This window comes from Toxotes jaculatrix, chromosome 16 (assembly GCF_017976425.1).
Source record: "Toxotes jaculatrix isolate fToxJac2 chromosome 16, fToxJac2.pri, whole genome shotgun sequence".
Lineage (NCBI taxonomy): Eukaryota > Metazoa > Chordata > Actinopteri > Toxotidae > Toxotes > Toxotes jaculatrix.
Window position 1 is genome coordinate 8213908 of NC_054409.1, and position 22918 is coordinate 8236825.

The 22918-nt window shown below is 41.3% G+C and overlaps 1 protein-coding gene across 1 annotated transcript in view; it reads left to right on the forward strand.

Annotated features, from left to right (window-relative positions):
• si:ch211-196i2.1 (collagen alpha-1(I) chain) overlaps positions 1 to 22918 on the forward strand; it is an 85324-nt gene that overhangs the window by 34951 nt on the left and 27455 nt on the right. The window contains exons 7-23 of the mRNA XM_041059467.1: positions 11298 to 11987; positions 13350 to 13394; positions 13743 to 13862; positions 16133 to 16171; positions 16269 to 16322; positions 16428 to 16481; positions 18682 to 18789; positions 18885 to 18938; positions 20333 to 20386; positions 20540 to 20584; positions 21138 to 21191; positions 21657 to 21701; positions 21795 to 21848; positions 22018 to 22062; positions 22173 to 22226; positions 22333 to 22377; positions 22745 to 22798. Of these exons, the coding sequence (XP_040915401.1) occupies positions 11298 to 11987; positions 13350 to 13394; positions 13743 to 13862; positions 16133 to 16171; positions 16269 to 16322; positions 16428 to 16481; positions 18682 to 18789; positions 18885 to 18938; positions 20333 to 20386; positions 20540 to 20584; positions 21138 to 21191; positions 21657 to 21701; positions 21795 to 21848; positions 22018 to 22062; positions 22173 to 22226; positions 22333 to 22377; positions 22745 to 22798 (1614 nt within the window). The remainder of the gene's footprint in view (positions 1 to 11297; positions 11988 to 13349; positions 13395 to 13742; positions 13863 to 16132; positions 16172 to 16268; positions 16323 to 16427; positions 16482 to 18681; positions 18790 to 18884; positions 18939 to 20332; positions 20387 to 20539; positions 20585 to 21137; positions 21192 to 21656; positions 21702 to 21794; positions 21849 to 22017; positions 22063 to 22172; positions 22227 to 22332; positions 22378 to 22744; positions 22799 to 22918) is intronic.

Below are 22918 nucleotides of genomic sequence, written 5' to 3' on the forward strand. Positions count from 1 at the left end.
TCAGCAGATTAGTTGCAGCTTTACTTGCGTGCTCCACAGTAATCAGAACTGTTTGTTTTCGATTGGGAAATTTTTAGTTTCTTAAAAGATGTGGGTGGAAATGTGGAGTATGTGTGTCACAAAAGGAGGGAGGGACCGAGCACGACAGAGCCTGTGTTTGACTGTTTCCCTACAATGAACCTCACCACAAGAGTGAATCCAGTTTGTCAGAGGGCTTTCGGTTTTATTAATGGCTGTAACACCACTTACACTTGATCCTTAAAGCTGCATCTGTCAGTGAGAGAAGCAGACACACGCACGGCTGTGGTCGTATTATTCGCTGTTAAATATCCTGTCACAGCCGAGCGTTTCCACTCAGGTCTCTGGAGAAGCTTCTTTCATAAAACCTGACAAACGTTAGCTTTTAACTGGCAAACGGAGACCAACACAAACACAAAAAGGTGGAAGAAAACCATCCCTCATTTTGATACTTTTCCTTGACTCTCGAGTTAATCCACCAAGGATCATGTTGCATTTTAATGTAAAGTCTGGCAACAGCTGCTTATTAATTGGCTTTACCCTCACTGGTATTTTCTGACAAATGTAAGTCCCATATTCTAGTTTTGTTTTTGTCTCCGGCCAACGTGTGAGGGAACTGTCTGGTTCGTAAGCTGCTAAATGTGCCACTGTCTTCAAAACCAGCCAGTTGCTGTTTGGTGTCAGTTGTTGTTAACAGTCTTTTAAGATCTTTTCTCTCACTCCTTCACTCTTACTTGGCCAGAGGCAGCAGCTGGCCAAAGCTGAGGTCAAAGGTCAGGTCCAGGTCAGAGTCATCCACCTGGGTTACACTGAGAGTCAGACAGGCAGGTTACCCTGCGTTCACCTCTCGTTCAAACTGCGAGGGCAAGCTAAGCTGCTCCTGCAAAGCATATAATTATGGATCTCATCACTGAACTCTGGATATTGTATCATCTGCTTGTCAGGAGAGCTGAGCCAGTGCAAATTGTTCACTGGTGTGTGGTTGAAAAGTTGATATGATTCCTTAACTGTCAGAGGTATCACATAGTCAGCCAAAAACAACATGTTCTTGTGCCAGCAAACATCGCAGTCCTTCACTGAACTCAATGCTGCTCAGTTAATTCTGCTCTTGTTCTCTAAATGGGGCTCTGTTGGAGAACGAGGTTGCCCAGCACAGACAAATTTGCCAGGTTTCCTAGCAACAAAGAATGATGGGAGCAGGTCGACGGGCTGACGGACCTCCTCAGCTTACAGGCTCAAGGCCTCTGCAAATATCTGCTTTAGCCAGCAAGAGAAACTCGAGCAAGGCCCAGCAGTAGATGAGTGACTCACGTCATGTCGTCAGTTTTTATTTGCAGTGTTGTAGAAGAAGAATATTGTGCCAACATGCAGAATGGAAGTCCTGGGTCTGCTGACAGGATGACTGAAGAGACTGAGAAAAGGAAATGATTTTTAATAAGTTGACACTTTTGTTCTTCAAGGAAATTCTAGAGTTTTAAGGAGCTTCTTTTCCTAGGTGTCTCTCCTTTTGCAAAAGTATAGAAAGTCCATAAATAATATATATTTTACAGGAATAAAATATGTATTTACAGGAATAAAGACTAGTTCCACATTCGCCCTCACATAATTCACTCGCATAATATTCTCCAGTCTTTGTGTTACAGCTCTTTAAGGAGGTAAATTAGCTATTTTTAAAAGGTCAACAAGGTCAAATAATTGTCTCAAGAAACGCTCTGAGTTCTGTCATCACTGGGAGCTGCTCAACCAGGCAGGCTGCTGGCATCGCAGGAAGATGAGACACTGCAACAGGAACATGTCAGAGCAGCAGGGGACAGAGTTCTCATTCCCAAGCACAGTGTAATGAAGAAAAGACTAATATTAAAACAATATCCCCTGGAATCCATGTGGTGGGATGGATTCTGGAGCTAAAACATGTTTTAGCTGAGGGGTTTTCTGATTTGCATGATACATCAAAGAGTAAAGTGAGGGCTGTACAACAGTATGAATGAACTGTTTGCTAAATTGAACCACAATGACAGCGAAGCATGCTTTGTGTTTGCTGTACACAAAAAAAAAAAAAAGTGACAGAACATCTGAACGTCTTTGCCTTTGTTTTTTAATCAGCATGAGGGTTCTCCACACTGCCAAGCTTTTCTTTTTATGCACATTACCATAGATGAGCAGCGACTTGTCATCTGCGTGGCAAGGTTTATAACTGCTTTCATTATAAAATAAAGTAATTACAGACTTGCCAGGAGGCCCTCAAATCATGGAGCGCAACAGGAAGTGGGTTGTTGGGAGCGGGGATGCTCGGATAAAAGAGGAGGAGGATTTGGAAAGAATGGATGGAAACGAAGGAAAGAAAGAGTTCTTGCTTCTTTCTTTTTGTCACTAAGCAGTTCTTAACGTGAGAAGTCCCAGCATGCCCAAACTAATAATTTTCCTCTCCAAAACTATAATTTACTATGGGTTATCTATGCTGTGAAGATAAATGAGATGTGGTTAAATGCTAGGTGATGGAAAGTTGTCACAAAGAGTGCAGCATCAGCAACGTGCATTCACTCTCCTCTCTGCACCTTCCCAATGCTAACCCACTCCACGAGGACCAACATCCTTCCTAGTCTCAAAGTTGGGGCCGTAACTCTTAAAGTTACCGATTGTATCACAGATCATATTTTCAGCGCAGACAACAGGGATCTCTGGAAGCCATTATGTGGGGGTGTGGGGGGCGTAGATGTGCTGGGAAGTTGTTTAGAATAAAAAAAAAAAGGGATCATTGATTTTCCTCTGCACATCTGCCCTGCAGTCTTCAAGTGTCCCCAGAGGTCCTTTTCACCCCGAATCAACCTTCCTCTGCTCTTGTTTATTTATATTGCTGTTTATGCTCGACCACCTCTCTTTTTGTTCTTAATAGACATGAAGTAACACTTCCTGTGACAGGGAGCTGCCCCCAGTGATCTTGACTCTCATGCAGAGGCGGTCTCATCCTCTACGTCAATCCAGCGGTGTAAATCACTCCAGCCTCAGAGTATCCGAATGAATGAATGTTCCCCTTCAAAGTCTCTCTCAGCTGTGGTTATTTCACTGAGGATGGGCACTGCGGCTTCCCTCTCCTCTAATTCCCCATAAGATTTTTTTTTTTTTTTCCTTCTAGTGTGCAGGCTCCCTCCAACCATAATCCATCCATGTGAGAAAGCAGTGGGGATTCCCTCACATCATCCCTGTCCCTGTTTTCCTTTGTTCTGCTCCCCTCAGTTGGAAGGAGCAGTTATTCACTCCAGCAGATTTTTAGTTGCCCATGATGTTACAGTTAGCGTTGCGCCAATAGTTCACTGCGATCAGATGTTCTCTCTCAGCCTCAGTCTAGTTTGGTTAGCTAAGTGCTGACAAACAATTAGGATGCCGAGGATTTGATGTGTTTAGAACATCTAATGCATGCCCGGACCTCTTTTTGTGGGTGAAAGAACAAATAGAATGTGTTTAATATTTAAAAGACCTTGGGTTGTTTTGAAGTTTTAAATATCACACATTTGACAGCGTTACAGTTGTCTGTGTCAGTTTTCGTTTCTCTCATAGATCACTCTTTCTTAGCGTGCACAGAGGCCACCCTGAGGGTTAATTGGCTGGGACTCTATCTCCTACCAGATTGGATGTATTGTTTGTACAAGATGTATGGCTGGTAAAAGTGGAAGGGTGTGTACCCAGTAGGTGTGTCTGCTGGGAGCTGGATCAGCCTCCTGTGCAGAGGTCTGCCTGTGGGTACAATGTGAACAGAGCTGACGTGCGGACAGACCTACAGTGTCTCCTGCAGTCATGCTCTGCCATGCTGGATGGTACTTGCTCCTCGGATGCCTTCTGTTGGATTTAGGTGGATTGCATGTGAAAGGTCAAAGGCGACGGAATGTGAAGGTACTGCCTGGAACTATACACACACACCCACACACAGACCGATTTTCCCTTTTCTTTTCATTCTTTCGCACTGCACTGACTGAGTGTGTGTAATACTCTGCAGACCATTTCAGTGCACACAGTGTTGTGGTGCTTTTGTTCATTTTACTGGGTGAGCATGTTTTTGTTCTTACAGCATGAACAGCATTTATGTAACAGTCTTGCACACTTTGTGTCTTTTGAAGATTTGACTTTGATGTGGCTTAAAGTACAAGGTTGCACCTGCTGTTGTTTTCAGTTTAAAATCAACCTGAACAACACTGTGCAGGGCATGTCTTGACCAGGGATGTCAGAATGACTAAATTATAAATTATCCTTCAGATTTAAAACCATCACATTATTTTGCTGCTTTTTAATTTTATTTTGCTGAGACATTTCAGAGATACATGGGTTTCTGAGAACACTGTTGTGTTGTTTTAAACAGTGCCAGCATGCATGTTGACTGTGGTTAAGAGCAGCTCATTTGTGACCCACAAGTGGCTAGCTCACTAGCAATTAGCGGCAGAGTGTACTTATAGAGTAATTGCACTGGACTATTTCACGTTATTATTTGCGGGATGGCAAACTTGTCTGTACTTTTAGCATGTGTGCCTGTCAGTGGCAGTAAGTGGCATAGCAAGCTTGTCCCTTTTTTACCAGTTTAAGCAGATATTGCTAAATTTACCAGTAATTCCAGTGATTAAAACCTTCATCAGGTGTCTATGAATCCTGCACACTGTTGGTCACTTGCGCTTAATTGATCAACAGTGTTTCGGTCCTCAGACCTTCATCACATAAAATTCATTGAGTCGCTCACCCTTGTACAGATGCTGCTCTGATTGGTGGAAACCTGACAGTAGGCAAGTATAGACCTTTGGACTGAGACTTGTCCACTGGCTTTTTAGTTTCGCCGGTTAACTAGTGTGAACATGAGAAGCTTGCATTGGCGGTACAGGCTGTTGCTTCAACCAGAAGCTATCTAGAATTTGCATAGCATTTTTGTTGTGCAAGAAATGTCAAGGGCTCTCTCTCTTTCTCTCTCTCTCTCTCTCTCTCTCTCTCTCTCTCTCCCGCATGCTTCATGATCTTATTATATATCCCAGGACCACCACTGACGGTTTGGTGGACGCTTTGATCCCAACCAATAGTGGCTTTTCTAACATGGGTGGTCCTGCTGGGAACACAATCCCCGACCATGACGGTGTTAATACCACGCTCAGGCTCCTTAGCTACAGAACAACACTGAGCCACAATAGAAAGTCACACGCTCAGTAGTGTGCACATGACAGTACTGATTAACTCTCACACAGATATAAACATTTAGATACACATGCAAGTATTAACATGCGTGCATAGTGGTGGTTCCCTTGCCTTGTAGAGTGCTACTTCACACAGGGCAAGTTGTGTTGGAATTCAAAGGTAGAAACGCACACACACACATAAACACACTGAGTACTTTGACCCCAGTGCCTGTTTGTTTCATCACTCTGCGTCAGGCTACTGTTGCTGTTTTCCTGGTGTTTGTTTCAGATTTCCGGCTATGATTTTATTTCTATGCAGCGCTCCCATCCTTACTCCTGAACCATGACTACTGCCATCATGCATTTTTCCAGGCCAAATTTCCTACTGCTGCTTGCAAGACCCAGCCAGCCAGCCTGAGAGCGTCTGCATACCTGTGTCTAGGCTAGATTTACGGACCATGCCATTTGATTAGCCCTTTGTAGGAGCAAGTGTTCATTGTCTGTGTGTGTGTGTGTATTTGGATGTGTGTGATGATGATAACGCTCTAGCCTGCAGCGCTTGTGACAGGCTTTGCTCCCTAATTTCCTATTGCTCATAACAGAGGATTTGTCATCTGCACATGCAGACACACTTCTGATGGAAGGATGCAGTAGTGACTAAAAAACATGAATCTAGTCCAGGTGTGCCCTGTCAACGTCTGCCCTAATTCTAATTTACTGTGTTGTCCCACAAATATTTGTTCAGCCCTGTAGAGAGGGTGAGTTATGGTCCCTCATATTCTCTCAGCGTTGGGGCATGATGCTCATAAATACTTATTTTAAATGGAACTGTAATTGTATATTGTCAGGTGCAGCTGATAAGTAGTGTCCTTCTTAAATATATTTTCATTGAATTGAAGTCTAAAGTGGCCAGTGCTTTGTTTTCAACATTTCAGTTCACTGTCAAAAGACCATGTGACATAGCATACGCAAGTTATTTATTTAAGAAAAGTTAATAAAACATGATCAATAGTATTGAGCTTTCTGTTTAGATCACTAAGAATTACAACTGAAATTTTCATGTCGCACTGGGGCTCATTCTGTGTAAGTGAAGAGGCATAAATTCTGACTGTAAGCAGTTATTATAAGCAAAGTAACCTAGCAGTTGATCTAGTTGATCCAGTTGATCACTGTGACAGCCCATCAGGATCTCTGGAGCGAAGGAGAAGAAAGACACCAACATGTCACTGAGGTTATAAAGACTAACTAGGAAGTCAACTCCTGCTTCCTGTCAGCATTTCTTCCTGACTAAGTTGTCCCAGATACACAGATGTGCTGTCAGTTATTTACCTGTACACCCGAGTCTGAAGAGTCGAACCCATCATCTCTTTGAAGTCAGTGCAGGCGAAACCGAAGTCAATGATCTTTACTCTAAGCGGCTGTCTTAAATGATCCACCATCATTATGTTTCCCGGTTTCAAATCTGCATGAGCGATACCAAGGCTCTTCAGAAACTGCAATCCTGTAGCCAGCTGAAATCATCAAATCATCAACAGTTAAAATCAGCTGTACTGCAGTGTTAATTCTGTCAACAAGAAGTATGACAGCACGCGTTTGCTGATGGATGTTTTTCCAGAAGGAGAATACTAAATACTAGAACAATAAACAAATATGTGCTTTTTTGCAGCTACAACAAAGTATATTACATTTTTTGTCAAATATTCCAAACTTTTGAACAATGCATTACATTGCAGTAAGTTGCAATTTGTGTAATAACTTCAGTATTACAGAAACAAACCTGTTGCAGGATGGGGTGGATCTGCTTCAGCGGAAGAACCTGATCAGAGCTCCTCTGCAGGAATTCGAACAGATTGATGTCAAGTTTCTCGAACTCCAAACAGTAATGCCCCATGTGAAAGAAGGAGTCGACCCAGCGGACGATGTTAAACTTGTCTGAGCCAGACTTCTTCATCATTCTAATGATGGCCTCCTGGAGTCATAGAAGATGTCACAGAGAGATTTTATGTCAATGCAATGTGTTTTTGAATTATTATACAAGTCAAATGGATGCAGACAAATATGGATGCACCTCTTTTTCTGCAGCCTCAATGTGTTTCTTATTTTGCTTGTGAAACAATTGGCAGCATGAATGTGCAGCTGAGAAATCTGCAGAAGTGATGTGATTCAGTCATGTCAGCGTGGAGCAGAGTCTCAAAGGACTGTTTCTAACATCTTGTGGAATCAATGACACGAAAAACTGGGGCTATTTTGAGAGCAAAAGGAGGAACTACCCAGTATTAGTGTGGTGTCCCTAAGAGTCCCTAAGTGCCTGGTTGGTGTTCATTAGTTTAATTTTTTTTTAAATGCCCAATGATTTCCTACAACATCTGGCCACTGGAGGTTTTAGCAAACATTACTGATACAGGAGTAAATAGTGAACTCATTGGGACCTATTTCAGAGGTGGATTAATACACATTTGGCACAGTTGGACAGTTTATGCATGGAGGAATACGTCACCCAGGGCAACGGTGAGACTCACTGACATCTTTTTGACAGTTTTAGACAACAATGGTAGGTTGGTTTTCTCCCTTTATTGAGATTTGTTGACAATATGTAGAAATATATGGTCAGCCTTATCATTTAACACAGAGGCATAAATTCAGCTTTACTTTGACAGTCACCATATTGTGCTGTGAGCTCAGTTTTCCCCTGTTCTCAGTACTCCTCAGGACTCCAGAAACAATACTACTGCAAGTACACTTGTCCATTTCCGTATCCTGAAACAGCAAGAATTGTTTAAAATATCACATGGAGATAGTTCATGTCTTTCCTTGGTGAAATTTGCCGTGTTCCTGATCCTGACTGACTGGCCAACGTGTCATGGTACTCCAGTTAAGTGTGGCCCGGGCTGGCGTTCACAGGGATATGTCACAGACTGAAGGGGAGATAAGCTGAGGGGACGGTGTTGACCACAGGAGATCCAGTGTCAGCTTATCAACCAGGGCTGGCTGCCTGACTGCAGCCGAGGATAAGAGGAAGAGAGAGGGCCTTTGTTTTTAACTGGGGCACCTTGTTTGGTCCCTTGCCTATCTCATTCCCTCACTGGCCCTTGTTATGCTCAGCCAGCTCTCCGCCAGAGGCTGGGTTTCATTGCAGATACATTATTTAAGACTGACTATTCTAATATTTCAGATTTGATGAATGGGCATATCACTCTTTCTGATAGTACAGTCAGACCATGCTCAATTGATTTTTGCCTTAACAAATGCCTGTAACCAAATAGGAAACCTGAGAGACGCTCTGTGATAATCGTACTAACTGATAAAATATGTTTGATATCAGTTCACTTAAATTTGATACACACCCTGACCTCTGGCTCCAGTGGCAACTTTTATTTAGTCCTATAAGACTTGTGAACTTATGTCTCAATGCCTGAATTGTCTGTTTTTGGTGCCGAAGTGCTGTAAGTCTTAACTTACAAATCAGCTGTACATTACACAATAGTAGAAAATAGGTTCTTAAATCTTTAACAGTACTTCACAAATGCAAGGTTTAAAGATAATGCTCCACTTGTCGCCATACTTTTAGTTTCTTTTTTTTCCCCTGACTTGCTGTTTTCTATGTCCACCCTGTGTGCTCAGTCTGTTAAAACAAGACAGGACACAAAGTCCTCAGCCATGGAAGCAGCTCTGAGAGGCTGTGTGTAGACATGGGTAAATGCTAACTTCATTATACTTATAAGAGCATGTATGTTTACCATGTTCACTGTCTTAGTTCACTGTGTTACCATGCTGACAGTTGTTAATTAGCAGTAAACACAAAGTACAGTGAGGCTGATAGAAATGTCACTGGAAAAGTACTGGATAAATTAAAAAATTTGACTTGATGATGGTGTTAGCTGTGTGTGTGCCAAATTTCATGAAATCCATCCAGTAGCGGTTTAGACACATCTCTCAAAACCACAGATGTCTCATGGTCGTGCTAGAGGAAAAGTGAGGATTCGGGGATCACCAAATTGGTGACTCCTCCTCTGGCCACCAGTGATATATGTACCAGATTTCATGGCAATCCACCCTGGAGTTGTTGAGATATTTTAGTCTGAACCAAAGTGGTAGACCAGCTGACACACAGACCATCCCAAGAGGCAGGCTCCTCGTGCGAGTGCAGTGGTACATAAAGAGTGTATTTTTGTAAGTTTCCCAGATGTGCCATAATAACAGGTAAATAATTGCCCCCCCTGAGACCTGCTCTGTATTTTGAATAATCTTACATGCAGTAGGTATAATAAAGGGTTAACAATTAAAGGCTATTTGGCATTGAATCATACTTTGATGACGTGATGCAAAGTTTTAAACTTTTGTTGTATGAGAAGTACGAAGGGGGAAAAATAACAAGACAAAAACAAAAAGGAGTTGATTTTTTCCCCAAATGTCGCCTGTATAAACTTGTGTATTCAGAAAGGTACAACTAACTCTGCTCTGCTCTACTAAAACCTCTGAACATGCACACTGCCTCCCTCTCTTCCTCCTCCTCCTCCTCCTCCTGCTCTCCATATGCCTCTCAGCTCCACTTTAGCGCTCTCTATTTCAGCCCATTAGGGTCATCAAACAAAATTTACAACCCTTTGGTCCCTTCCCCTGAAAGGCCTCTCTCACTGCGCCACTGGTCCCCGAGGTCGAACATTTTGATGTGTTTTGCTGTGTGTGTGTGTGGGTGCGTGTGTAACGCAATATGACAAGCAAAGAAAAAAATGTGTGGCTTGTAGTGTTTTGCGTGTTGTTAATTTCGGAGTGTTTTTCCTGTCACCTCTGGATACCACATAACTTTAAACCGCTGCGTGTGTTTGGACAGATTTTTTAAAGTGGCTGAGATTTCATGAGAGTCAATAATAATAAGTTCACATTGTGACAGTTGTTGTTGATTTACAATGAGAATAATTACAGAATAGCTTTATTATTAGTCAGTTTTATTCATGTGAAAGAAAATCGTTCAGCAGACAGCTGGGGGGCAGAAAAGGGAACAAAGTTTGTGAAACAAATTTCGATATGATCCGTCAGCTGCTGCCAGGAAGGGAGTACTACTAGACAGTTTGGTGACGTTGAAGACAAGTTGGGATAGTAGGGAGTGTCTTTAGCCCAACTTGATGGTGTTTTAAGTGAACTAGAGGCGTGGATGAGTCCATAATGAAGGAAGGTTTGTTGTAAGTGTAAACCTGCAAAATCTGCATTACGAGTTTTGCTTGTAGTTGTTCTGAGTTGTCTTGAATAACAACAAAGCTCTTAATATGGACGCATAAAACACTGTATTTTATAGTTGAAGAGAAGAGAGCTTTACCGCCATTGTCTACAACAGAACAGCAGTGGTATCCCAACAACACTGTAACATGGACGATCATGGACTTATCAGAAGTTCTCACTAGTTTAGATTCAGTAGGGAGCTCAATGCAAACCACTGAAATGTTAATTAGAGACAGCTCATTCAAGTGTTTTGGAAAGAAATGAGACCAAATCAGTAGTGGTGTGCAGTTTTTGATGGCAGGGGGGGTCAGACGAATCAGGGGTAACTGTCTTGAAGAGCTGGGAAACTAAAGGACTTGAAGGCAGATGAAATGATGCCAGATGTCAGTGACGAGTTGATGACAGTTTTCAAGAAGGGAAGAGGGTCTGCAGCACTGACTTTTCTGAGGGTTACGGCTGTCCTACTGTTGTGGGAGACAAATTTATGTCTTTTCAGTGCAATATAAATCAGTACATTACATTTTATTATTTGTGGATGTTTGTGAGTGGATGGGATGATAGTACTTCTTATTTCCCCAGTGGGAATAGTTGCTTGATTTACTGTGGATCTCAGATTCTTTCTTCTATCCTGAAAGTTGAATTATTTGTGCTTCACTGTTCTACAGGTAGTTTCAATTCAGTACTATTCATTCATTAAGAAATTACAAACTGGAATAATCTTTATTGTTCCTCCGACAAACTCTCCCTTCACAAGTCCACCACAAAAACACGAAGACACACAATAAGACATCCATCCCCCATCCAGCTATTGACATCACAACCCGATGCAAACCAGAAAACCACTGTAGTAACATTTTAAAGACTGTTCTTGAATGAAATCAAATTGTTTCTGTTTCCTGTTTTGTTTCTTAACAGAATGCTTTCCTGCGCCAAGGGAGTCCTCGAGGGGATGGGACAGTACTTTCTGGACCCAATCGGAAAGGTTCAGTAATTCGTGGGGATGTCTTTCTAGTGGACGAGGACACTGACCTGTTGGATCCAATCTTCCAAAATGGTGGACAAGTGAACCCCCAGTGGAAACCTTCCAGAAATGACCAGAAAGGGAAGCCTGAAACGTCCTCTAAACATTTGGAGGAAAACATTACCACAGAGAAGAAGACAGATTCGAGTGGGAGGACTTCATCGCTGTTCCCCGGAAAACCTTCCGATGACATAATTGACCTGGACACCGGAAACACACCCAAGAAGCCCTCAGTAGGATTTCCTGTCCCTCCTAGGATCTCTTCACCTCCCACATCATCCACAGACTCCAGCAAACTAAGGGAGGAGACAGATGATCAGACCAGGACAGTCTCACCTACACCTCATGTCGTTACATCTGACCCATCTGCAAAGGCAGCATTTGAGAAGGGGGGACCCGTGACCACGCAGAGCACCACACACTCTGATCATAGAACCAGGCACCGTGGTAAACTGCCAGACAGGGAGCGCCCGGGAGCTGTGACCATCGTATCCATAGAAGGAGACCTGGTCCGGAGCTCAGATGGCAAAATGTACCGGCTCCAGAGAGGACCGCCGGGTCGAATGGGTCCTCCTGGGCAAGAAGTGAGTGGTCTTATGATGCTCTTGTTGTTATATTGTGTATCCAAGAGACAAGTTTTTGCATATTTTTTTCATTGCAGTATGTGGATGTTGATAAGGCCAGGACTTGTTCCCTACTGATTTAACAGTAAAGTTGATATATTTTATCAGAGCTATCTGTTATTGAGTGAGATAAAACAAACAAAAAAAGAGGTAGGACGAGCTTTGTGAACGAAGAAGGTGTGACGTCTGTTTATGCTGTACAGCTCACAAGAGCTGTTCTCCATCAGCTGCCATCTGAGTCTGATCAGGGGAGGTTACGCTGTTCAAACACATGTTGATCCACATGTCTTTGATGCCGCTATCTGAGCCCTCAAAGAACCGCATTGTTAACAAGTCTCAGCAGTTTGTCATAGTATTACTCATTATGACAATCTTAATGTCTGGCTGCCAAGTTATCTGAATGGTGCCAATGAGCAAAGTTTATTTTATAATATCCAGTCAGAGGGTTTTTACCTGGAGTAAGAGGTGGGTCATCACAGGAACTGCAGGGCAGACAGGCCCAGAACCAGACTGCACATCTGGTCACGTCTGGGCTGGTCTCTGGAGTCACGCTGCCATAAAATGCACAGGATCACTCAGCACGATTACTTTGATTGGAGCCGGCTGTAGGGAACACGAAGGAAAACGTGCTGTTGGCTTCTCTCTCCTTCGTGTACAACATCTCAGGTCTTGCTTTCTTAGCTTGCTGTGGTATACATTAGCTCAGGTTTTCAGTCAGTCATCTGAATACAAAGTACTAAAGAATATTTCAGTGCCATGGCCTTGGGTTGCTTATAGGTGTATTAAAATCCTATAATGATATACCTCAAACAAAGACCTGGTTAACAGTGTAGTTTCCTGATGTAGACACTAAAGGATAAGTTCTTGTTCACAAAAGCTTCAGAGATTACCAGACCAGCTGCATTTGGTTTTTCAGACTGATATATATATATATAAAATATATATTTACTGTATAGATGCCATTTACATGCAGTATCCCAGCTCTCTTAACAATAACATCTTCCAGTTTTTTATTAGCATAGGTTTTGGAAACAAGACTTTAAAATGAATGACTTTTACTTTTCAACAGGCCACAAACTGAGTTTTTACAAGCATCTAGTGCTCTGCTCGTCTCTCAGGTGACAGCTTTGTTCCTTCAGGGAGTAGTAGAAAAATGTATAGTTTTAAATTTCAGCTGCAAATTGTTTGACACAAAAGCAGTTTTAGAATTTCACCAGTGGTTTCCTTGCGGTTTCTTGAAGTAGTTGATAAGTAATATTTTGTGTCTTGTAGGATGCTTTCTCCGTGTACTGTTTTATTGAGGGTTGTTAACTGTTTCCACAGGGCTGTCCTGGTGAGCCTGGCCTCCCTGGGTTTAAAGGTGATAAGGTAAAATAACCTTGTTTACGACGTAATGGCCTACCATGATGTGTTAGGTTAGTTCAGCTGACTCTTCAGGATTTAAGTGCAGTGCCATTCTGTGCACCTGAAAAAGCTTCCAGGGCCACATTTTATGTTAAAGCACAATTTCACCTTAGACATTTTAATACCTATTGCTATAAACTCCTGTCCCTTCCTCCATTATGTCTGTGTGTACATTATTTATGCCAGAGCTCCAATGCTGCAACAAGTCACAAATATGATGTAATGCTAAAAAGCAATGCTGTGCTGTAACACTAAGTATCCTGTATAAATTGATTTGTCTTGTATAAACACACCACACATTACACCTCACAGGGTAAAACGGGACCTTTAGGAAACCCAGGAAAAAAGGGGGAGCCAGGACCTCCTGGACCAGCAGGTTTACCCACCCTCTACCTGTGGAAGAATACTGCTGAGGAATGGGCTGCCTTTCAGGTAAGATGGCAACCACAATGTAATCATTATATTTAGATTTACAGTATATCCTTTTACTTCCTCTAAACAAATTCTCTGTTGTCTGTCATCCTAATTTCTTTCTTTGTGTAGAGTCTTTCATAACTTGAAATAAAAAATAAATTAATTAAAAGATGTAAAGCACTTGCTTTTTTGTTTGGATGAGTTAATCTGAATTAGGGTTAAGCCTAAATAGGGTTTAGGGGTTAGAGTTAGGTTCTGAAGAGACTGATCTTCTGAGGGGTTAGATTCCTGCTGGCAGCGTACACTCAGCATGATCTGAGTCAGTGAGACATGTTAGATAAATTGTAGAGCAAAGCTCCTTTCTCCTCCATTTCTCAGTTTAACAACAAAGGTCATGTCTGAATATGAGCACCCACAAATATTAATCATAAAATTGATTACATGTAGACAGTCAATTGAAAGATACTTAGATTTATAATCTCAGAAGCATTTATGGTTTCGCAGACAGTGATTATGTAACCAACATCAAGTGGGTACTGAGGCTGTACATAATATCTCAAAAGTCCTTTCCTCACAGGGGGAAGTTACCAGCTTTGCACATGTTTGTAATTCTGAACAACTGTCTTATTTAAATCCTGATAAGGTACCTCATTTCCCACTGTCCCTTTAAATATCTTAACCAGTTGAAGTGGGGAGGACTTTTTCTTGCTCTTTCTCTCCCTGGGCCTTTGTGTAATTCATTGTCAGTTACCTAAAAAAATGCACTGGACATCAAATGTTCTTTGAGGCTAAGCCAGTCTTTCCCCAGACCCATGCCATCCCCAGAGTATCTGTAAAACCTTTGACCCTGAAGTTATCATGCGTGCAAGCTGATACTCCGTCCTCATCTGTTTAATTTCTTTGCAGTGGCCACAGCTGTTTGTCGTCCAGTATGTCAGCATGATGGAGAACTGTCCATTATTGAAAAAAGATGATGAAAATAAAAGTCTGCTAGCAGTTTGTGATGGAGATTTGTTACTGTATGTGCTTTGAACTTTATGTAGCCAGGTTACAGAGGTCATTCACATATCTTTACTCATTCTGAATGAGTCAATGGTAAACCAAAGATATATATATATTTTTTAAACTACAGAAACAATGGAATTTGAGAGATGATCATGTACTTCATTATGGAGAATGTTTTGACATTTTATTTACCTGTTTTAAAAAATCCAGCCCCCTTTTTATTTTATTTTTTAAACCTTTTTGGATATTTTGAGGTGTATCACTTTGCTTAGTCCCACGATCCAAAGTCTCCCAATATGCCTCCAAAATCAGAGTTCAAATCTATTTTTGACACGTCCATATCCCCAATGGGTCTCACATCCCACATTATTGTGTATTGATTCCCTCTTAGTCAAAAGCAAAGTGCTGTAGCGAAATAGAAATCTTACCAGAGAAAACTTGAAATGCTGCTGTGGAAAAAAGAAACAGAAGCACCTCTTGTGCTAGACCAGCCTGATTCGATTTATAGTCCTCCATCGTATCAAGAGCCAAAATATATCCTGATTTCGTATCCTAATTTCTGCTCCAGCAGACTTGTCTCTCATCTTGACCTGCTCTTATCTGTATTTCTGATGATCAGCAACAACCACTAGACCTTACATTAAACAATATTATAGCATTTGCATCATAATTGGCAAGAAAAATAATTTTATTAAACTTGATATTACCAGCTTCCATCCCCATGAGGCATCCTTCTGGTTTAAATACCTAATGATGTTTATTAATCTGGATAAATATAAAGTTTGCAGTGAGAGGCTCTGCTCAGAAGTTTTATTCCACTTGGGATCCAATTATCCAATACTTTTATAGTATTAAGAACTTTCCTGACCGCACGTGAAGGGATTTGATTATGAATTAATCCCTTCAGCTTTATTTGTGCATCTATTTATTGCATATTATTATATATATATATATATTTTTAAATATATTTTCCTCATTTTTTTCTCAGCAACTCCATCATTATAGCTGTCAGTTTTGTCTTATGTCAGTGGTAACAGACAGTAGTGAATGTGGAGGGTGGGATGTGAGGGCTTGAGGAATAAAGAGGCCTGTTTGTTGACGGGTTTAAGAGAAAAGTTATACATGAATGTTTTCTAAATGTTCTCAGTGTTACTTTGAGCTTGTTCAATAAAAATAAAAAATGTGCTCATAGACATTGATGCCAAACGTGTACACTTTCTTATTTTCTTTTGCATGATTTCCTGTGTTTTTATTCTTATCCTGTGTTTCCATTCTTCCTGTAGCAAACCAGTTTCTACCAGTTACTTCGTGCTGGTTGGCCTGTAAGTATGCTGTGACGATTAAAAGCCTTTCTTGGGATTTACTTGTTTGGTTAGTTCCTGTTGACCTGAGGCTGGTTTGTTCTTTGTGAGCTTGCAGACTAAAGAAGGTCCTGCAGGACCATCTGGAGAGATGGGCAACCCTGGCATGCAGGTTAGAGATGGGCTCCATATTCACTTTGATTGCATTTACAAAAATCAATATTAATTAATCCTGAATTAATCAACAATTTGTATTTGTCCTCATCCTTCTTCTCAGGGGCCGCCTGGTGAACCTGGGGAGCGTGGACAACCTGGGATGCCAGGAGAGATGGTAAGCACCCAAACCATCACTTCCTGTCCAAATGTAATTGGTTATCAATCAATGCAGTGTAAAAAAGATGTTTCACAACCTTAAACTTGGTCTTGCCTCACCAAAATCCTTCAAGGGATCTGGAAAATCTCATTTTGGGTAGCAGAGTGAGTAAACAGCAACAAACTAATGCTAAACACTAAATGTGAAGGCCTGTCAGTCAAGGCAGCCAACCCTGAAACGTGCTTTAAATGTGAAAATCCTATCATGAAACGTTAGAAATTTACTGAGGTTTGTTTAGATTTAGATGTGGGATGGCAAAGTTGATCAGTCAGTCGGGCAGCTTTAGTCCAGAGATCTTTGATTTGCTATGATGATTAATAACCTTTCTGGGATTCATGGACCCACTACCAGTGGATCCAGCACAGTTTAACAGTTGAGTGTCAAGTTAAATTAAGTCTAATATAACTGCTGGAGTAGAGTGAGTGTGGTTAAACAGAGTGGGTGTTGTCAGTCTGTGCATGAAACTCCCTATGATGTAACCATACTCATATTGGGAGAATAAGCAATGAAAGTTTTATTATTAAATTAAGAAGTTCCATATTTCTTTCTAAATTTGAATACACTAAGGCGTAGTTGATCAAGTTTTCTAAATTTATATTGTGTAATTTTGTAAGTTTCACATTCTCTCTCTGAGACCTCTCTTCTTTTCATTTAGGGTCGAGTTACATAAGATTTGAAAAGCACTGACATAATTTGTTTGGGTGAACAGCTTGTAAAGGTAGAGGTCATTTGAATTGTGTTACATCCATCTCAAAGGCCATCTCAAAATATATAAACATGAGTCTTGGAAGTTCACTGTGACTGTGTGGAAACTGAAAGCCTGTTGCCAAGTTTTGTGCGAGGTCTCAGTTGGGTAATAAGTTGGTACTGGAGGACCAAACAATGTGGTTTGGGATAGTTGAAAACACTCAGGGGCCTGTACAACAGCCTGTGGTGACTGTTCTGTAAGAGAAGAGGAGGAGAGAATACACAGTGGCTTCAGAAAGTGTTCAGGCTGCTCTACTTTTTGCTTTCTTTACTGTGATGTCATTGTGCATAGATAAAATTGCCTGTTTTGCCCATCAGTCTACAGTCAATCAACAACAAAATGAAAACATTTTGCAAATGTATTAAATATCAAAAACTGAAATCTCTCATTTACAGAGGTGTTCAGACCCTTAGTCCAGTATTTTGTAGATGCCCCTGATGCAGTAATTATAGCTTCATCTTGGCTAAGTCTCTACAAGCTTTGCTATCCGTCACATTGTGTGGGATGTGTCTGTGAACTGCCATCATCATGTCTCGCCACAGATGTTCTTTGAGGTTTATGTCTGGGCCTTGGCAGAGCCACTCAAGGACAATCAGAGACTTGTCCTGAAGCCAGTCCAGCGCTGTCCTGGCTTTATGCTCTGGGTCACTGTTGTGCTGAAAGATGACCCATCACCCTAGTCTCTGCTTGTTTGCACTCTGGAGCAGGTTTTCTTCAAGCACCTCTTTTATTTGGCTTCATTCGTCCTGCCCTAAATTCTGACCTGTCTCCCTGTCCCAGAGAAGCCACCACCATGCTTCACTGTAGGTGTGGTATTAGCCAGTTAATTATTCAGTTAATCACTAATGAAAATAATCACTACTTATATATAAATGTATGAGACTATAGCAGAGAAAAGGGGTGCACTGCCCTCAGTGAAACTTTCCTGGTTAAATAATGGTTTAAAAACAATACAAGCTGATTCATCCTGCCAGTCTCTGCATGTATCCATCATCCTCCGCAGCTTAAAATATAACTTTGTCCTGTGCCAGCACACGTGGTTTAGTCATTCACTGTGAATCTGTACATGTTTTCCACCTGTTTTCAGGCAGAGTTATTGCAGACCACAGTCTTCTAGACAGCGTGTTGTTATTCAGGTGATGCCCTGTCTGTGTGATGAATGGTTGTGCAGAGTGGTGGAGAGGGTCGGCGTCTCCACGCTCCACCCCTGTAATTTATAATGTAACTATCCTAGTGTGAAACTCACCACAGCTATAGAGTTTTGTAATTTCACTGGCTCCTTTTCTAGTTTGTCTTTTTTTTTTGTTTGTTTTACTGTGTTGGTTTTCTCTTCATGTTGACTAACAGGCTGGTAAAGAAGCAGTCAGTGTCAACAGTGGCCTACCTCTGATGATTTATGTTGCCTGACAGGGTGAGCAGGGTCTCAGGGGCCCTTCAGGACGAGTCGGGGCCCCTGGGAGAGACGGTGAAAATGGAGAAGATGGTCAGCCCGGGCCACCTGGTGCTCCTGGACCACAGGTGGGAACATTCTGTATAAACAGAACGCTGCGGATAAATTATGTGGGTTCTTTCACCTGTTGAAATCTTTCCATCTTTTCTGTAATTGACTTCAGGGCCCCTGGGGATACAGGGGAGAACGAGGGTCCAAAGGGGAGAAGGGTGATGAGGTGAGGAATTAGACAGCACAGCTGCTTTTGTAAGGAAGAAAAGTCAGTACCACTTACACGGTTGATTCACTGGTTGTGAAATTATACATATGTGAAGCCGAGGCCGCACTGTTGTACTTCATACAGTTTGAGCAACAACGTTTATGCATCTTTAACCACTGAGCATTTAATTTTGTCCAAACCAGATTCAGCTGATTGTTCTAATTAGGTTTAATCTTAAATCTTTAATCTTCTTAAGTTTTTGGATGCTTTGTGCCTTTGGGAAATATTAAAATGTTTTTTTACTGACCCCTTTTTCATTTAATTAAAGGAACAGTGTGTAGGATTTAGTGGCATCTAGCAGTGAGGTTGCAGATTGCAACCAACTCAGCACCCCTCCCCTCACCCCTCCCTTTCCAGGTGTGTAGAAGAACCAACCCTCAGGTAATGTAAAAAGGTAAAAGGCCCTCCCTAGATCCAGTGTTTGGTTTGACCATTCTGGGCCACTGAAACATGGCACCACAACAATAGTGGGCCGGGTGTAAGAGGATCTGCTCTCTATTTAGATATGAATGGCTCACTTTAAGCTAATGAAACCATAATAGTTCCTCATGTCAGGTGATCATATGCTAATGAAAACATACTTATGAATATTATATTCCATTCCTGCCAATAGATACCCAAAATCCTACACACTGGTCCTTTTAAAGAAGCTAGATCGGGCTTACAATCCTTTTGCCTAACTAAAATGATTCAAAATCAGCACATTATTTGATGTAAATAAGCAACTCTCAGATCCAGGAATAAGGAAAAAAAAAGATTTTGACCAGATGTGTAATACCAGCCTTCACCTCTTTATCATTTTCCATACTCAGTGCTCTGGGCACATTTTGGTTGTTGATAAAAAATTTATTGAGGTTCGATATCAAGCTCAAGGTCTCATCTGTTGAACTGAGCTGCTGAGCTGAGTAACAGTTATACCTTTACAAGAAAAGTTGGGCTTTATTATTGAAACCTTTTTCTACTGCGTGGGCAGCAGAAACACTGACATCAACTTTTAAGCTGATACGATGATGAATGTTAGCAGATGAGCAACATTAGCTCATTTGGAGTCGCTTTTCTGGCTGTCAGGTAAATGCCGGACCTGTTCAATTATGTGAGTTGAGTGATAATTCTCTTTAGGTTTGCCACTAAAAGCCAGTAGTCATGTGAGATCTATTGTTAATACAAAAACATTGATTAGAGCTAGTTCAAATCGTTATTTGATAACGCCCTTGTAACATGAAAAAACGTTCAGATATAATTTTAATTTAAAAGTTGTTCATGTGAAATGCATTGATGCTCATGTTTACAGGAAAAGACGATAAAAAATTGTTCTTTAAAACTGTGTGTCATTTTTTTCTTCACCTCCTCAGGGTCTCATTGGCCTCAAGGGTCCCAGAGGGGAAATGGGTGAAACGGGTGAGAAGGTACTCCGATGCATTTAATCATCATCTTTTTAAATTACAGTTTACACACAAGGGTACTCAACATTAACCCAAGACCTCTGTTCCTTTGTCTCTTGCTTTTTGAACATTACAGTATGTTGTAATGATCATGTACTGTGTTCTGTCGTTGTATAGGGATCAACTGGTTTACCTGGCCGACCTGGTCTTGTCGGACCACCAGTGAGTATCTGTGCCACAAACCAGGAATTTCACTGGGTATTTCACATTATGTTCATAGCCTTTGTGAAGAAAGTTGGTGGTTTATATTCCTCGAGTATTTCTATTTCTTTATCTGCAACATAAAGCAGCTTATTTATTAAGGACTTTTCATGTTCAAATGAAATTTGTTGGACGAGGTACCAACACATTACAGGATCCATTAAAAACAGTAAGAATGACACTTGTGCAATACATTTCTTACACATCCAACTGGTGTAAAATAAGAGGAACAAAAACAAACAATCAGCTTTTGTGGAACAAAGACATGCGCTTCTAAATCCGTTTTAATCCCCGGTCCAGTCTTTGAACTCTGAGCTCCAAGCAGTAAGACTCCCATTTACCTCCTCAGTCTATTCTCAGGTTTACTTTGATTCTACTTGACATGAATTCAGAATCTCTGCCTCACAGCATTATCACAGGCACTCTGACCAGCAGGCAGTAATCTGTATCATCACTTTGAACACAGTATTTTCTATGTGTGTTAACAATTTATATATTTTAATCTTCTCTGCAGGGGCCTCAAGGGATCCGAGGTGCCTACGGGCCAGAGGGGCCCCGTGGGCCTGATGTGAGTGATGTGACCCTCCTTAGTATATATGAATATTTGTTTAGATATCACAGCTCCATTGCTTCATTGTTCTTTGATTAGTTCAACTGAAAATGAATATTTTGTCTAAGCAATCACTCCATGGAACAGATAAGATAACAGATAAGTGGGATATACTGTATGTATGTATATTATGTATATATACGTGATATATACAGTGGGGTCCAAAGGTCTGAGAACACAGGGAAGGTCACAAATAAAATATTCTGAAACCACTACATCATCACTTGGCCTGAGAAGACATGGATTCTGCAGCATTAGTTTGTTACACATCCACCTGTCCATGGCTCGAGCCTATCCCAGCATGCTTTAGTCTAAACTGGCTTGCCTGACTATTTATATTTTGGGTGAATCATCTTCGTAAATTTCATGGAAAATGAGGAAGATAGTTTATCATTCATTCTGTTTTGTACTTGACTCAACCAGGGGGAGCGTGGACTGGACGGTCCTCCAGGTCTGCCAGGACTGACGGTGAGCAGATGGATGACGTGTTGAAATATTTGTCTGTTAGTGCCAATTATGAATAAATATATATCATTTTTTTTATGCGTGTGTGTGTCACAGGGTGCACCAGGTGTTACAGGACATGTTGGCGCTCAAGGAGTTAATGGCTCAAGGGTAAGGATGTTCATTAAACTGTAAAATGTAAAAAAAAAAAAATTGAAAATTGCCCATCACAGGTTCCCAGAGCCCGAGGTGATGTCTTCAGATTGCCTGTTTACTCCAACCAAAATTATTTATACAATGCTGTGTATAAATTGTATTTATAAAATGAAATTTCTTTTAGGGAGACATAGGACCTGCTGGCAGTGTTGGCCCCAAAGGCCCACAGGTATATATATTTTTCAGTCGTGTTCAGTTATTGGCTATAATAATGCTGCAGCGATTAAACTTTTTTTATACTGGGCCTAAAATGTGTTACCTTCTTTTTCTTCCAATTAGGGGCCTCCAGGGTTAGAGGGACAGATTGGACCTCCTGGACTCAGAGGGCCCCAAGTGAGTACAGTTCAAAGCAAGACTGATGAATGAGACATATGATTGGTTGGGGTGCCTTTATGCAGTGCAGAGCAGCTGGTTAATGTCAAACTGTCCATCTTAACAGGGACATTTAGGACTGATCGGTGCTCCCGGCCCTAAAGGAGATCCTGTAAGTCTGTTTTCATCAGGTGATTTTGTTCCTTTTTTTTTTTCTAAACTCAAACTCAAAAAGGTGCACAGGAGATTTAATGGTTGAACTGGAACAGAACTACTCACAGTACAACCTATTGTACCTGTTTAATGTGCATTGTGAAAATCTTCAGTGCACAAATGTTTATGGTTGATAAGAATGAATTGGGTTCACAGCGGGATACTAAACCCCACTGTACTTAATTCTACACATAAGCTCAATGTGCATGTATCAACATGTACAGTAAAGATAAGTAAGCAAGTTAGACTGAACATTGAAGAATGCACAGCATCTTATCATTGTTTTCTCTTCTGTGTTGTTTATTTTTCTTTTGTTCTTGTGTCAGGGGCCTGTGGGGCCCATGGGTGCCCGGGGGGATCCCGGCTTTGAGGGGCCCATGGTGAGTTCAGTCAGTACAGTCATACACATGCAGGTACACACTACAGTGGCAAGAAAAAAGTTTTCTGTATTGAATGGTCACAAAGTGTGATAAACAATTACATTATCAAACTGTTATAAT